This window comes from Helianthus annuus, unplaced genomic scaffold (assembly GCF_002127325.2).
Source record: "Helianthus annuus cultivar XRQ/B unplaced genomic scaffold, HanXRQr2.0-SUNRISE HanXRQChr00c001, whole genome shotgun sequence".
Lineage (NCBI taxonomy): Eukaryota > Viridiplantae > Streptophyta > Magnoliopsida > Asterales > Asteraceae > Helianthus > Helianthus annuus.
The window spans coordinates 155,201-170,795 of NW_023395517.1; the positions used below are offsets into that span (position 1 = coordinate 155,201).

Below are 15,595 nucleotides of genomic sequence, written 5' to 3' on the forward strand. Positions count from 1 at the left end.
GAAATGTGCCTTATTTCTGTCTCCCACTATATCTAGGGATGTTCATTGGTTCGGATATCAGTTTATTGGGTTTAGAAACTTTTTCTGGCCTAACTGATAACAAATCGGAACAAAAAATGTGTCCAACCGAACCAAATTAAATTTCAACCAATCAAACCGGTTATTATTTGTTTTACTCGATTGGATAAACAAGATTTGTGGAGCTGATAAGCAAACCAAAAACTGAACAAGCAATTCGGCTAAGGTTAGGATCCAAACCGAATAAACCGCATTATAAAGCCCCGAAACCAAATCTCGATTATTCGTGCATCCCCTTATGTTTAGATACCATATGACTCCTATAACATGTCAGAATCGTTCCCATAAAAATAATTGTTCAAACGTTGACCAAAACAACAATCATTAGTGAAGAGAAATACAAATACGAATTTTCTTTTGATCTCACACTTAAAGCAAACGTTTAAGACAAATTAAAATCAGTAAGGCGGATCATCTAGCTAATATTCATCATCATCATCCTCATCCTCCACATAGTATGCCTCCGGGTTAACCGGCTTGAACTTCTTTCCAACCATACTCACTCCGACATGCTCCTGTTGTTGATTATCATTATCCCCCTCAGCTTCATCCGATTCTCCCTTGTTACTCTGATCTCGTTCAACGATAGGGGTGAATGTGGGCGCTTTTGCTTCACCAGCAACTTTTCCGGTGACTTCATTTGCAGACATGATATTGTGCACTTCACCTGAACGCCCCGGTGCTTGACCAAAACTGGTTGAATTCAACCCACTGTCGCTAATTTGATTAGCTGACTTCATTATTGGACGGACATCTGCTTGTACCGGAGGCACCAAGCTCTGACTAGTTGCGGTTAACTGAGGATCGGAGTGTCCATTATGAATAGATGAGGCGGTCGGAGCTGTTGGCTCGGATACGTAGCTGACGTGCTTCGTGGGATCGATGCTGGGCGAGCGTTCGAATGTAGCCGAGGGAGCTGGAGAGTAGCCGCTGTAACTCATTTTTAGCTGGAGAGGAAGGTTTTCCGGTGATGTGGATTGTGATGAGTTTAGAGAAGTATGTGTGTGTATTCATGGGAGTAAAGCAACTATGAGAAGTCAAGGTCAACTTAACGTGAAGTCCTTTTGTATTATTATTATATGGGGAAAGGGAATATAAGGCTGTTATACATGTAAGTTACATGCGAAACCATCAAAACTACGTAGTTTTGATTATACCCTCATTTAATTTTTATATTTTTATAAAAGATATTAACTACTCTCCACAAAAAAATACGTACTGTTTCATTCCAAGATCCTCAATATCTCACCCTTATTCCTGCGATTCCAAGTTCCAAACGAAGATCTGCAACAAAGGTCGTTAATCGAATCAATTTTGCAATCCCAGTTCATCAGGTTCGTCCTATCTCCATAAATTTATTACATGTTTTCATGTATCGATCAATCTCCAATTGTTAATAATATTGAAGCTACACTTAATTTACCTAATCAATACTTGTTTTCATGTATCGATCCTACTCTTCAAGTTTTTTTTTTATCATCACTTTAGTTTTTTTCTTTTCTTTTTCTTTTGGAAAAAAATGTTTCCATCGAGAATTATGTCCCACTTTTTTTGACTTTTTCTTTGTTTTGTTAATATTTTTGATATGTAATACTTGAATTAAATATCAAAATTCTTTTTTGTTGATACAAGACACAATACGATGGATTTGGAAGTTCAGTTACAAGAGGATGCTCAAGGGGATGCTTCTGAAACAAATCTAATTAATGATATAGATGCATCTGGGCGTGTGGTCATTAATAGCGGCTCAGATGTTGAAACAGAGAAAAAAGACGATGATGAAATAGAGAAAAGAAATTACGTTGAAACAAAGAAAAGTAACGATATTGACATGGATTTTGGGTTTGAGAAAGAGGAAAACAATGATGTCATGGGAAAGGTTTTCGATACTCCTAATGATGCATACAATTTCTACAATCGCTATGCTTTTTTACACGGATCTGGGATACGGATTCATACAGCTTTTAAAAACAAGACAACAAATGAGCCTTATAGAAGACTATATGTATGCAACAAACAAGGTTTTAAAGATTTGAAGTCTAAGGGTTCTATAGGAGATGTGAAGAAACGTCGTAGGAATTTAAGAACGGGATGTGAAGCTTTTCTTCGGATTTCTAAAAGTAAAGATGGGAAATGGTCGGTGGATAAATTTAGTGATTCACACAACCACGAGCTAACTGTTACTCCGACAAAAGTCATGAAACACCGGTCTCATGGAAAGTTTCATCGTTCATTGACTTGCAAAGCTATATTGTCGGAACTTGATCAATCCGGGTTGAAACCTTGTCAAATAAAGAAGGTCGTAAATACCATGAAAGGTCCATATGAAAATGATGTTACATCAAAACAGTGTTCTGACATCTTAGCCGATCAACGAAGACAATACAAAGGTAAGGAGTTTTATGGACTTATTAAACATTTCCAAGATAAATTACTAAAAGACCAAAACCTTTATTTTGTTGTGGATTTATTTGATGATGGGTCTCCGAGAAATATTTTCTGGGCTGACGGGAGATCTAGAGACTCGTATATAAAGTTTGGGGATGTTGTTGTGTTTGATGTCACATACATGACCAACAAATTTAAGATGCCATTTGCTCCATTTGTCGGGGTGAATCATCATGGCCAGTCAATACTTTTTGGTGGTGCATTATTAGAGAATGAGAAGCAAGATACTTTTGAATGGTTATTTCAGAACTTCTTAAAGTGCATGTTTGACAAGTATCCGTCCGCAATAATTACAGATCAAGATAAAGCTATTTGCAATGCAATAAAAATTGTTTTTCCAAAAACTCGACATCGTTATTGTTCATGGCATATTAAGAAACATGAGATCGAACATCTTCGACCTCTTAAAGTTCGTTATAGTGACTTTGAAGAGTTACACAAGCAATGGGTAAAGAGTAATACGATTGAAGAATTTGAAACTCGTTGGGAATTTTTATGTGGAAAATATAATTTTGAAACTGGCAGTTGGATAACGGAGATGTATAATCAACGAAAATATTGGGCTAAAGCCTTCTTGAAAGATTGTTTTTTTGCTGGCATGACATCAAGCGGAAGAAGCGAAAGCATTCATTCTTTTTTTGATGGATATGTAAACTCAAAGACCATGTTGAATGAGTTTGTAAGACAGTATGATAAAGCTGTTGAGACTCGAAGGGCTGCCGAAGAAGATGAGGACTTCAAGACCATGAATTCCAAACCAATTCTTTCTTCTGTTAATTTGATAGAGGCAAAAGCAAGTTCACGTTACACTAGGAAGCTCTTTGATGTATTCAAGAAGGAATGGACCGAAGCTACATTCAATTTAACTCATGAGAAAATAAGCAAGAGTTCAGAAGAAATCAGGTATAAGGTTGGACAATTGGGTATTGATAAAATATATTGGAGAAACGTTAACTTTCGTCTTTCAAATAAGATAGATGTTACATGTTCATGTGCAAAGTTTGAAACATTTGGGATGTTATGTAAGCATATCTTATATATATTGAAGAAAAGAAATGTAGAAACCCTTCCTGATCATTATATTTTACCTAGATGGACACTTGATGCTAGGTATAAGTTGGATAATTGCACAATTGGGATCGAAGACATGAATAGTGAGAATGAAGTCAGTGCATTAACTTTATGGTGTGTTCAATCAAATTTTAGAAAAGCAACCGAACAAGCAAGAGACTCTCCATCCGAGATAAAAAAACTAAATACCATCTTGTTGAGGTTTTCAGAAGAGCAAAATATATTCGAAAAAAATCAAAACAGAATGAGACTACTTCACTAGATTCTAATGTAGGAAGTTCGCAAGTAAACATGATGCCCCAAATTACTGTTCGTGATCCACTAGTTAATACCAATACTAAAGGTCGTCCTAAGAGTGCAACTAGAATCAAATCTTCCTTAGAAGCACCGAAAAAGAGAAGTTGTTCTTATTGCAACAAAGTGGGTCACTACATCAGCAGTTGTCCGCAAAAGAAGGTATGATCTACAGTTATGAATAATTAACCACAATTTTTTTGCCTAATATAATTATCAATTTTTTTTTCAGGCAGATGAGTCAAGAGTAGAGAGAGAAAAATGATTTGTGAATCAGCTTGAAGATTACGTTTTATATTTATTTGAGTAGTCAATAGTTTGATTATAACTCAAGTAGATACTAATAATTTGGATTTTTCTCATTATGTGTTCAAATACTACGTCTATATGTACTTATATTTTTTAAGTGGACCTCTTTGCAGCTTTGTTTATGGATTTTTTTGTCATATATAACATACTTCAGCCTCAATATGCAAAGATGCAATCTGTTTTGTTTACCAAAATCTGCAATGGATCAGGCGTTTGTCATACATTCTGCAATGAACCTATTTTGTCATCTGCAGTGAATGAACATGCCACTTAAGATGTGTTATTTGTGTATATAAATCAACATGTCGAATCTAGTCAAATGTAAAAGGCAGCCCCTACAGTGAATGAACACTTGTATCATATGTACATTAATAGCTTTCACTAACACCTAAATGAAACTAATAGTTGGATTTAGGGATGAGTTCGGTATCGGTACCAAAAGTACGGGTACCGAAATTCGCCAAATATGGGTACAGGTACCGAAAATGTTTGGTCCGGTACCGGTATTTGTGTGTAGAATTCGGTTAAATACTGGTACCGTACCGAACCGAAAATACCGGTACCGAAAACACCAAATAGTGGGTTCCGAAAAAAATCAGTACGGGAAATTCGGTACCTATACGGTACCGGTACCAAGTCCCAAATGCTTATCCCTAGTTGGATTTATTTATAACCAAACATGAAATCGGTTGATGATATTTGAGTAACAAGTAAATGAAATTGATAATTTAATAGTCAAAACATATCATTCAGTCATGAAATTTGAGTAAAAAATGTACATACAATGAAGCACGATAATGATGAATTTTCGAGAAAAGAAAAATGTATACAACCAAGTCCATTAGTGTTCTAGAAAGAGCTGCTAGAATAAAATCAAGAAACCTCCTCAACAAGAGATAAAAAAAACTTGAAGAGTAGGATCGGATACATGAAAACAGGTATTGATTAGGTAAATTAAGTGTAGCTTCAATATTATTAAGGATTGGAGATTGATCGATACATGAAAACATGTAATAAAATTATGAAGATAGGACGAACCTGATGAACTGGGATTGCAAAATTGATTCGATTAACGAACCTTTGTTGCAGATCTTCATTTGGAAGTTGGAATCGCAGGAATAAGGCTGAGAAATTGGGGATCTTGGAATGGAACAGTATGTATTTTTTTGGAGAGTAAATATCTTCTATAAAAATATAAAAATTAAATGAGGGTATAATCAAAACTACGTAGTTTTGATGGTTTCACATGTAACTTACATGTATAACAGCCTCATATTCCCTTTCCCCTTATTATATATATCAAATACTATAGCATGTTTGTTACAGTATCTTTTTTGTCTTTTTTTCCTTTGCTTTTCTTTTAATTTATTGTCCTTTTGTTTGTTTTTTTTAATTTTAATCATACTTTTATATTTCAAATCACTTGTGTTCATTTACTTTATAAATTCTTGGTATTGTAAAGGTAACGAAATGAATCGCATCGATATCCTTTTAGTGATTGGATTCACACTATTCACGTTATCATTGCGTCTGTGTTTCTAATTAAAATTTGTTAAAAGTCGAGTCGCCCCGCCGCGGAGCGCGGGTGCAACCAACTGCTAGTTATTATTATTATTATTATTATTATTAGTATACAAAAGGAATTTCAGGGAATAGTGTCAGGCAGGTGGCCTAACACTTCTTTATTGGACCAAATCAATTTTTAATTTAATTTTATTTCTAACTTAAAATTACGATTTCGTCCTTCGTTTAAAATTACCTTTTCACCCCTAATTCGAAATAAAATTATATTTTTGCCCTAACTAAAAATTTACGCTTTTACCCTTAGTTCAAAACACATTTCTAAGTCTATTCCCAATTTAAATTTACGGTTTCGCCCTCCGTCTAAAATTACGCTTTTGCCCTCCGTTCAAAATAAAAATATGTTTTTGCCCCTAGCTCAAAGTTACGATTTTGCCCCCCACCTCAAATTTACGTTTTCGCCCACAGTTTAAAATAAAATTATGTTTTCCCCATAGCTCAAAATTATGATTTTACCTTAGCTTATACAAAAAGGAGTTGAGGGAATAGTGCCAGACAAATTGTCTGGCACTCCCCTGTTGGACCAACAAATTTTTAATTTAATTTTATTCATAGCTTAAAATTACGGTTTCGTTGTTTGTTTAAAATTACGTTTTCGCCCTTAATTCAAAATAAAATTATATTTTTGCCCTGGCTTAAAATTTACGATTTTGCCCTCAGTTCAAAAACTCATTTCTAATTCTATTCCCAGTTTAAATTTATGGTTTCGCCCCCCCCCCCCCCCCCCCCCCCCGTCTAAAATTACGCTTTCGCCCCCGTTCAAATAAAAATATGTTTTTGCTCCTAACTCAAAATTACGATTTTGCCTCCAACTCAAATTTACGTTTTTGCCCACAGTTCAAAATAAAATTATGTTTTTCCTCATAGATCAAAATTATGATTTTGCCCTCAGTTTAAAATTATGATTTCACCCCAGTTCAAAATATTTTTACGATTTTGCCCACTGTTCAAAATTATGATTTCGCTCCCATTTCAAAAATTATGATTTGTCCCCAGTTAAAAATTATAATCTTGACATCATTTTACTTTTTTTTTTTTTTTTTTTGCAAAACTATAGTACTGTTTTATTTTGCTTGGTTGATTCAATGTAACTTTTATTGTGTCATGCAGTTGTCTAACACTCGCTCATTTGTCCTGACAAATTAATATTTTACCCCCAACTCAAAATTACAGACCTGTTATTGTTTTAATTTTTTAGCAAAACTATGGTACTGTGTTCGTGTTAATTGGTTATCTCGATATATTTTTTTAGATCGTGTTATATGTAGTATGTAAAAGTAACCTAAATACATTCATATATGTTATGAAACTAAGAAATATTTGATTTAACGCCCCGCAACACGGGCGGGCATAGGTGTAATTTTATTCGTCCAGACATGCCTGGTACATGTTCATTTGTTCTGAAAAATTACAACTTTGCTACCAGATTAAAATTATAGTTTTTCCATCGTTTTAGTTATTTTTTAGTAAAAGTATAGTAGTGTTTTTATTTTAATTGGTTGACTCGATATATTTTTATTTTTTTTGAGATCGTGTTATGAATGATATGTACAAGTAACTAAAACACATACAAACATGTTATGAGAGAGAAATTTTCGGCTTATTGCCCCGCAACGCAGGCGGGGCAAAAACTAGTTCTCTACATATACAAAACACAATGAGGGGAATAGTGCCAGGCAGCTGCCTGACACCCCCTCATTGGTTGTTACTTTTCTATTCGACTTTTAAACCTTAATCTTCGTTAATATGCGTGTTTAGCCCCTATGTTTTTAAAAAAGTTTCTTTTATTGGTTAGCTTTGTTTGTATGTGTGTTTAGTCCCTCTACTATAACTTTACCAGTGTGCATGTTTAGTCCCTCTACTTTTATAATTTTTAGTAATTGATCTTCGCTTTTTGTATTCTCCTTTTAAACCTTTAACTTTGCTAATATACGTGTTTAGCCCCTGTGTTTTTTGAAGAAAAAAAACTCTTTTTGTTGGTTAACTTTTTTTATATATGTGTTTAAACTATATGGCGGGGAATAGTGCCAGGCAGCTGCCTGGCATTTCACATTGGTCTACCCAAATTACGATTTTGCCTCTTCAAATTTATAGTTTTGCCATTGGTTTTGTTTTTTTTTCTCCTAGCCAAACTACGATTTTGCCACCAATGTAGAATTGCAATCATGCCATCTTTTTTTTATGACAAAACTATAATAGTGTTTTATTTGACTAGGTGTAATTTTTATTTGTGCCAGGTGACTGTCTGGCACACACTCATTTTTTTCGAAAAATTACAATTTTGCCAACAGTTTAAAATTATAGTATTTCCATCGTTTTAGTTTTTTAGCAAAAATATGGTAGTGTTTTGTTTTAATTTATTGACTCGATGTAAATTTTTTTAAGATCGTGTTATAAGTAGTATATACAAAAGTAAACGAAACATAGACGTACATATTATGAGAGAGAATGTTCGGTTTAGTGCCCCGCAACACGGGCGGGGCAAAAACTAGTTTTCCTATATAATTTAACGCGTATTATTTTTTATATTTGAACACTTGAAGTATTTATTACAACAAACTTCATAGTTCCTACATATTTATATAATCGTTTTATGATAAATAATAATAAGAGAAAGGGAAAAGATCAAATAGGAAATTTATTTTGCCTAGGAAGTGTAGGAAGCAATAGCATTAGGACATGTGGCAACACTTAAAACAAAGAAAAAGGGTATTTTAGTCAATCCAACCATTTCTTCTTCCTTTTGAAAACCCAGTAACTTCAAAACCCACCATTTTCAAAACCCACCATCTTCAATCATTTTTTCACTTTCTATCTCAATAATCACTACATTATAGTGCGATTTTCGTCACCAATCAATGATTCAAACACCCGATCAACGTGTTCTTCAGCTTTTTTTGAAGAAAACTCGGTTTAATTTCATACAAAATCTCGTTTTTTTTTCGGTGAATTTGAAGATAATCACTCGATCCGTTCGATTCGATTCGAGCGCTGATAAATGTTTCAATCATTCAAAATTCGTCAATTGTTGAAGAAATCACTTCGATCCATGTAAGAAATTCTTTAATTTCATTTTTTAGATCTGGGTTTTTGATTTAGTCATTGCGTTTTACGATCTTCGCGGGGGTCCGGGGGCAGCGTCCCTGGTAGCGGGGTGCAAAGGGTAGAGCCCCTGGCTGAGGTTGAGTTGTAATAAAAATGCATCAGAAAAATTAACTTTCTGTAAATCGCCTCTGGAAACTGCATTCGTAAACTGCATTGGTTCAGACAGTTCACAGCACAGTTCTGCATTGGCCATTGTGTTTTAGAAAAACACATTCTTGAAGTGTTTTTGGTGCATTGCTGATGCGGGCCCAAGTGTGGAGGAGCGGGCCATCTTGTATTTTGAGGCCCAAGATCGCGTGACAAAAGGGGCTTCACTAAAATGGCTCTAACTTGGGCTACAGGTGTCCGTTTTGGGCGTGCGACCAGGCGAAACAATCGTGAGTTTCGTGGACTTTTATTTGGTTCTAGCTTTTGGCCCAAGTGTGTTTTAAGGCCCGTTTTGAATTTACGTTGTTATTTATATGAATGTAATGGGAGGAAGATAATCAGTTTTGAAGTTTATGAAAAGTCATTTTTCTCTCCCAATTAACTGTGAGTGTTTTGAGTGTGAAACCCTCAATTTTCGGTATTCTACGAGAATCAACGAATTTTGGAAGAATTGTTCCTGGTATTTTGCGTGAATCAACAGGTCCGATTTCATATCCCATATTCCAGTCTACATCAGTTGGTATCAGAGCCGAATTCCTGGCTCAAAATGCCTCCGAGGAGAAACAAAAACAGGCCTCTCGATGAAGTGTATGAACGGGAATTAGAGCAGTGACTTATGGCAAGAATGGATCAACGTTTGGATCAAGTGGTCAATCACGATTTTATTTTTTAAGTTTTCTCTTATTGTTGCTATAGCGATTTTCGATACTATAACGGAACGAACCGATACCGACCAAGTTTTCACCGCGTAGCGTAGAGAAATACAACTAGTATTAAACAATTAGTGTCACTGCTGGTTCAATTCAATCATATTTTAATTTAATTTAATGTAGTTTGTAAGTTAAAAAGGTTACAAGTCCTAACGCATTATTTACAACCATATAATTGATCAACTGAATAGGCAAACGAAAAAGCATGGTATCTTTGAAAAAAAAAACAGTGAAATCTCCTTTTTAGATCTCATTGTCGGATTCAAACCCAATCATTCATCATATACTCTCTCACTATCCACTTTCCTCTTTCACCATCTACCTAACATCCCATTGTCGGCAGGATTTGCGATGTTTCTCTCTCGGTCGCTATAGAAAGCAAGAAATGAGAAAGTTTTCTCATTTCAATAATGAGAGTAGTGTAGTTGAAAATGTAGTAAAAAGAGTGTACTACATACATGTAGAGGGAATGTATCTTTTGGTGTAGAAAAAAATAAAGTATGTGGTATTTATAATTTTTAAAAAAATAAAATCATTACTTTTAGATAGAAACGGTCATATGACAGTTACCTCTTCAACGGTTAAACACACTATAAATTAAATATCTACTCCTCATCATCGTTGAAGTGTGTAATATCCATCAAAGTTACCAATATAAGTATGTGTCAAAGCCCCTAATAAGATAAAAATATACTTAACTTTGAAACCAATTCAGATTTTAATAAAGTTTTATCGAAATGTTCATAAAAACACAATTTAACAACAATGTGTATTTAGATTTTTCTAAAGAGTTAAAAAGAGCACAAATTATTAAAGAAAAATCAAATAAACTAACGAATAGAATATTACTAAAAAAATTAAAGAAAAACATTCACAATTGCTTTTTACGTAATTGCACACATGCCAATGGGCCATGATGTCCACCTCATGTTGCGTTGCCACATTATCTCACGTGGGTGCTGTGATGATCGCGCCAAATAACCTAACCTAAAGGAAAAGCATATGGGTGGGTTAACGTTTTGGGACCAATAGGTCCTGGGTTTGATTCCTACAATGGGGTTTTTCTATGTTTATTTAGTTTCCTCTTGAATTTGTGTATAGGCATTATGCCTAGTGGAGATGAATATGATCGGGTGGTTTCGCTTGTGACACAATAATACTCTAGTGGTACGTGAGTGATCCAAATTTGTCATTCAAAAAAATAATATAATAACCTAAAGGAGAACAAAAACATCACCTATGAGTGATGATAATGAATTTTCAACCATCATGCACCGAAAACACGTATTGCATTTTAGGGTAGACGATATGGCTTCGGTGAGTTTGATCGGGGAGGTGGGTTGCCGCACGGGGTACGATTGTCGGTGGTGGATCGGTGAGTGGGGAGTAGGAGAGAAGGGGTGTGATCGGTGAGTATTTACCGAAGGTGAAGAAGAGTGATAGAGGAGAGAAGGGGTGTGGGAGGTGGGTATCAACCAATCAATTTTTTTTTTAAAATTGAGTGGGTGTTTGAACCATTGCCAGTAATTTAGTTCAAAATGGGGAGTAAAATGAGGACTTAACATGGCATGATATTATTGGCTAGAAAATAACTCAAACACACCAAGTGATTGAACCATACCCTCTACCCTTAGTTTTAAGAAAAAAAGAGTGAATTGCAAGTTTTGTCCTTTATCTTTAGACCATTTTGCAAGTTTTGTCCTTTATGTTTAAATTTGACGAGTTTTGTCCTTTATGTTTAAAAATCAAGCGCGTTTTACCCTTTGGCCTTAAAAATCAAGCACGTTTTGTCCTTTATGTTTAAAATTCAAGCACGTTTTGTCCTTTATGTTTAAAAAATTAAGCACGTTTTGCCCCAAAGGGTAAAACGTGCTTGATTTTCAAACATAAAGGACAAACCTCGTCAAATTTAAACATAAAAGACAAAACTTGCAAAATGGCCTAAAGATAAAGGACAAAACTTGCATTTCACACAGGAAAAAAATGAAATTATGTTTTTCAATAGAGGATTTAAATCTACCCAACCATCACTAACAATCATTCATTTTTTAAGTTTTATCGCATCTCACTCCTCTTCTACCTAAGGTTGCTTAGAATTTAGGACCAAATAGGGATGATGATGTGAAGGTTGGGTAGTGAGTGCAACAAGAAAATTACATACTCTTCACTTTTGAGCGAAAAGTTCGGGGTTGGTCGTCCTCTCCCGCCCACTAAAAGTTGCGCCCCTGATAATAGGCGATGGGCCCCATAATTTTTTTTTCATTGAGGCGGAAAATTTTAAGGACCGTTTAGCTATCACTATATATATATATACAAGTTCGGTCGGGTCTGGTTAGGTCATCTTCTCTGGAGAGTTGCAGTAGACTATTTTATCTTCATTCGCATACATCAATTAAAAACTATACCAGTAGACTTTTTTATCTTCATTCGTACAGTAGAAACTCTATAAAATAATACATTTGGGATCACCAAAATTTATTAATTAAAAGAGTTATTAATTCATCGATAAATTAATAATTATTAATTTATATATTAATTAATATTTTATTAATATATAGTAGAATACTTAGTTTACAAACGCCTTTCAAGCTTCCACTTAATTATTGTATACAATGCATGTATATCAAATTAACGGCCCAATTTGAAAGAAACTTTCAATCTCGCACCTTATTATGCTTTTTGTGTTCAATGTATCACTTTATGGACATTAAAAATATTTTCTATATAAATACAAGATCAAAATAGGTTAACACAATCAAATCATACACACAACATGGCTTCCCATCTTAAAGATGTGAAAAAAACAACAATGACAGACGAGGTTCGAAGAGCATTATGCAAACACAACAAGGATAGTCCAAGTCTCACTCAAAAGCAATTGCAAGAATGGGTTCATAGTAAATATGGGGAAATTGATTTCAACAAAAAACAAAAGACAATTGAGTCATTTTTCAAGAAACCTTCATAAATCATTCATGTAATATGCTATATATAAGGAATTATTAGTTTTTATTTTATAAGGGGTCTAAAGAAATTATCAATAAAGGATTTAATTATAATTTTAGCGAATTATTAATTTAGCACATCCCGAGTCGGGACCCGCAAAAATATATTATTTTAGAGAGTTTATTAAATAATCGAGTATTAATTTATCGAGTTTGTATACATCAATTAAAAACTATACCGACCATTGTACATGAAGTAAGAACGACTCTAATCTTGTAATTATAATATTAAAGATGGCATATTTAAGAAAAAAAAATATCTCCATTAGCGTGTATCAATAAAATAAGTTTAATAACAAGTTTAACAACCATGTACATGAATTAAAAACGACTATAATCTCGTAGTTGTAATACTAAAAATGACATATTTAAGTTACTTTAACACTCTTAAAATATATTTTGAAAAGAAAAAAAAAATTAAAAAGAAGTTTCTATTATTAATCAAATAAAGTAACGAATGTTAAGAACGAAAATGGTACTTTTATATTTTATACTATTAATAAGCTAACAAATTAAATTAAAATTAAAATATTAACAAAATGAGCAAGTTAAAGAAAAATATCTGTGCATATAGGAATAATGAATAGGAAGTAACTTAATATACAAAAAATAAAATACTATAAAAAGTTGAAATTAACTTAATATAAAAACCATTCATTTTTTTAGATTTATTTCCATTTTTATTTTCAATACATACATTTTCAATAAGGGGGAATATTAATTAATTTTGTTTATATGCATGTTTAGTCTATCTGCTTCGACTTTGGTATTCTATATGTTTAATTCCTTTACTTATATTCTTTTAAGTGATTGATTGTCGCTTTTTATATTATTTTTTAAATCTTCAACTTCGCCAGTATAAAGTATAAGTGTTTAGCCCTTTTGTTTTTAGAAAAAAAACTCTTTTTTATTGGTTAACTTTGTTTATATGCATGTAAAGCCCCTCTACTTTAACATTTGGTAGTGTACATGTTTAATCCTTCTGCTTTTATTCATTTTAGTATTTCATCTTTCAGCCTTTTTCCCTTTTCTACTGTAACGAGTCAACCTGGGGGATTAGTGACCGTTAACTATTGGTGGACAACCGCTACTACTCTTGAGCTTTAATAAAGTTGCTTTATAATTCCTAAACTTTATTACAACAAAAATTCTTTGACACGCTTGTTTTTATTTATGTCTAATTATTATTGAGATCGTGTTGTGAGTAGTATGTACAAGTAACCGAAAATATGCATGCATGTTATTAAACTGAAAAATATTGTGTTTAACGCCACGCAACGCGGGCGTCGCATAAACTAGTATAATAACAAATGATAAAAGGTCTTGTGAATAGTGATTTTTTTTTGTCTTTATGGTTTTAAAGAAAGATCTTATAAATAGTTTTTTCATTGGTATATTGGAGATTTTCGCTTTTATGGTTTTTGATGAGTAGAGCCTCTAACAACCAAAGTTACGCCGCGTACCACAAGGATAAATGATCAAACTCCTGCAGTGTTGCATGGTGGGAAAACTTATTTTATTTTTTTAATCGGTGGGAAAAACCTTTCATGGTTTTCCAATTTAGCCGATAACGACCAAAGCCATGCGTCCTAACATGAGGAAAAACCGATCATACTCCTGTCATGTAACGTGGGGAAAAACCTTGTATCGATATTTGCTTTTATGGTTTTCTAGGAGTCGAACCGATAACCACCAAAGTCATGTTGTGCTATACGGGAAAAATGATCAAACTCCTGCTACATAGCGTGAGGAAAAACCTTTTTATTAATAAAATTAAAGTACCATGAATAGTATCTTAAACTTTTGATATTATTGTAGTTTGTACATACAATGTTTTTTAATAATATTTCATTTATTATTTAATTTGTATTTTTCTAATAGCTTGCATTTGTTAACTTTAAAAAAAATCTAAATACGCAGTTAAATTTAATTTTTTTTTTACGTTTCGTGAACACGAATAGACTTAATATGCGGCCATGTTTTTCCGGCATAAATTTGAAATCATAGTTGAATACAAAATAAATATTTTTTGGTATCTAAGAGTCAGTAGCGTACCGGTATCGTGATAAACCTAACCCATTCCCAGAGAACAAAATTGATACCACTATGTTCTTATCGGAACCAGTATTCGTTTTGTGATTTTTGATTTCCAATCCATAGAAATCCATGATGATAACCTTTTGGGCGTATTACGACTTTAGTTTTTTTGCTATTGCAAGTATAGATACCATACCGACTCCTATCGAACTCCCGCCACATAACGCGTTATGCGACAAGTGGTGAAAAGTGTAAGAATGTGGCTTTATATCACAAGAGGGTGTAGTAGTAAGGGGTTATATAACCCCTTCAATTATACATACATATGTATGTATATATATGTGTGTGAGTGGGGGATAAAGGGCAACGGTCAAAAATTTGAAATCGCAAAACTCTCACGCCGCTATCAATATCACGGGAGTTGAAAAGAACCACCCCATAGCGCCGCTGTAGTGGTGTTGGCGGCACTATGGGGGCGCTATATATCATTTTGGCGTTATACAACGGCCCGCTACAGATGGCCTGAGATTTCCGATGCATCATACTCCATTTTAGTACACATACCATAGCACTTTTTCTCACTTTCTAGTTTCTCCATCTTTCTTCTCTGTATTCTTCTTTTCAATTTTTAACATCTTCAACCTCCACTAAAATACAACTTCAAATTGCAACTGGTTCATGTATTTGGTGGATCTTATTTCACTTTTCTTTCCTTGCTTCAACTCAAGGGGTGCAAAACCAAAATTTTATGACCGGCAATCCAGATTTAAACGCGCCTATTCATATAAATAAATTATTTAAGTGAGGTCT

General features: G+C 33.8%; 2 protein-coding genes across 2 annotated transcripts; one reads left to right on the forward strand and one right to left on the reverse strand.

Annotated features, from left to right (window-relative positions):
* Positions 1–332: 332 nt before the first annotated feature.
* Positions 333–5,388, reverse strand: LOC110891460. The gene is made up of 2 exons (XM_022139147.2): positions 5,239–5,388; positions 333–1,362 (listed from the first exon to the last, which is right to left on the reverse strand). The coding sequence occupies exon 2, from the start codon at positions 1,017–1,019 to the stop codon at positions 498–500; it is 522 nt and encodes a 173-aa protein (XP_021994839.1). The 5' UTR covers positions 1,020–1,362; positions 5,239–5,388; the 3' UTR covers positions 333–497.
* Positions 2,276–4,142, forward strand: LOC110888993 (protein FAR1-RELATED SEQUENCE 5-like). Its single transcript, XM_022136485.2, has 2 exons — positions 2,276–3,429; positions 4,124–4,142. The coding sequence occupies exons 1-2, from the start codon at positions 2,276–2,278 to the stop codon at positions 4,140–4,142; spliced, it is 1,173 nt and encodes a 390-aa protein (XP_021992177.2).
* Positions 5,389–15,595: the final 10,207 nt, after the last annotated feature.

Excerpts from the sequence above, each read along its gene's own strand:
- LOC110888993 (XM_022136485.2), top strand. The coding sequence starts at position 2,276 with ATGAAACACCGGTCTCATGGAAAGTTTCATCGTTCATTGACTTGCAAA.
- LOC110891460 (XM_022139147.2), bottom strand. The coding sequence starts at position 1,019 with ATGAGTTACAGCGGCTACTCTCCAGCTCCCTCGGCTACATTCGAACGC.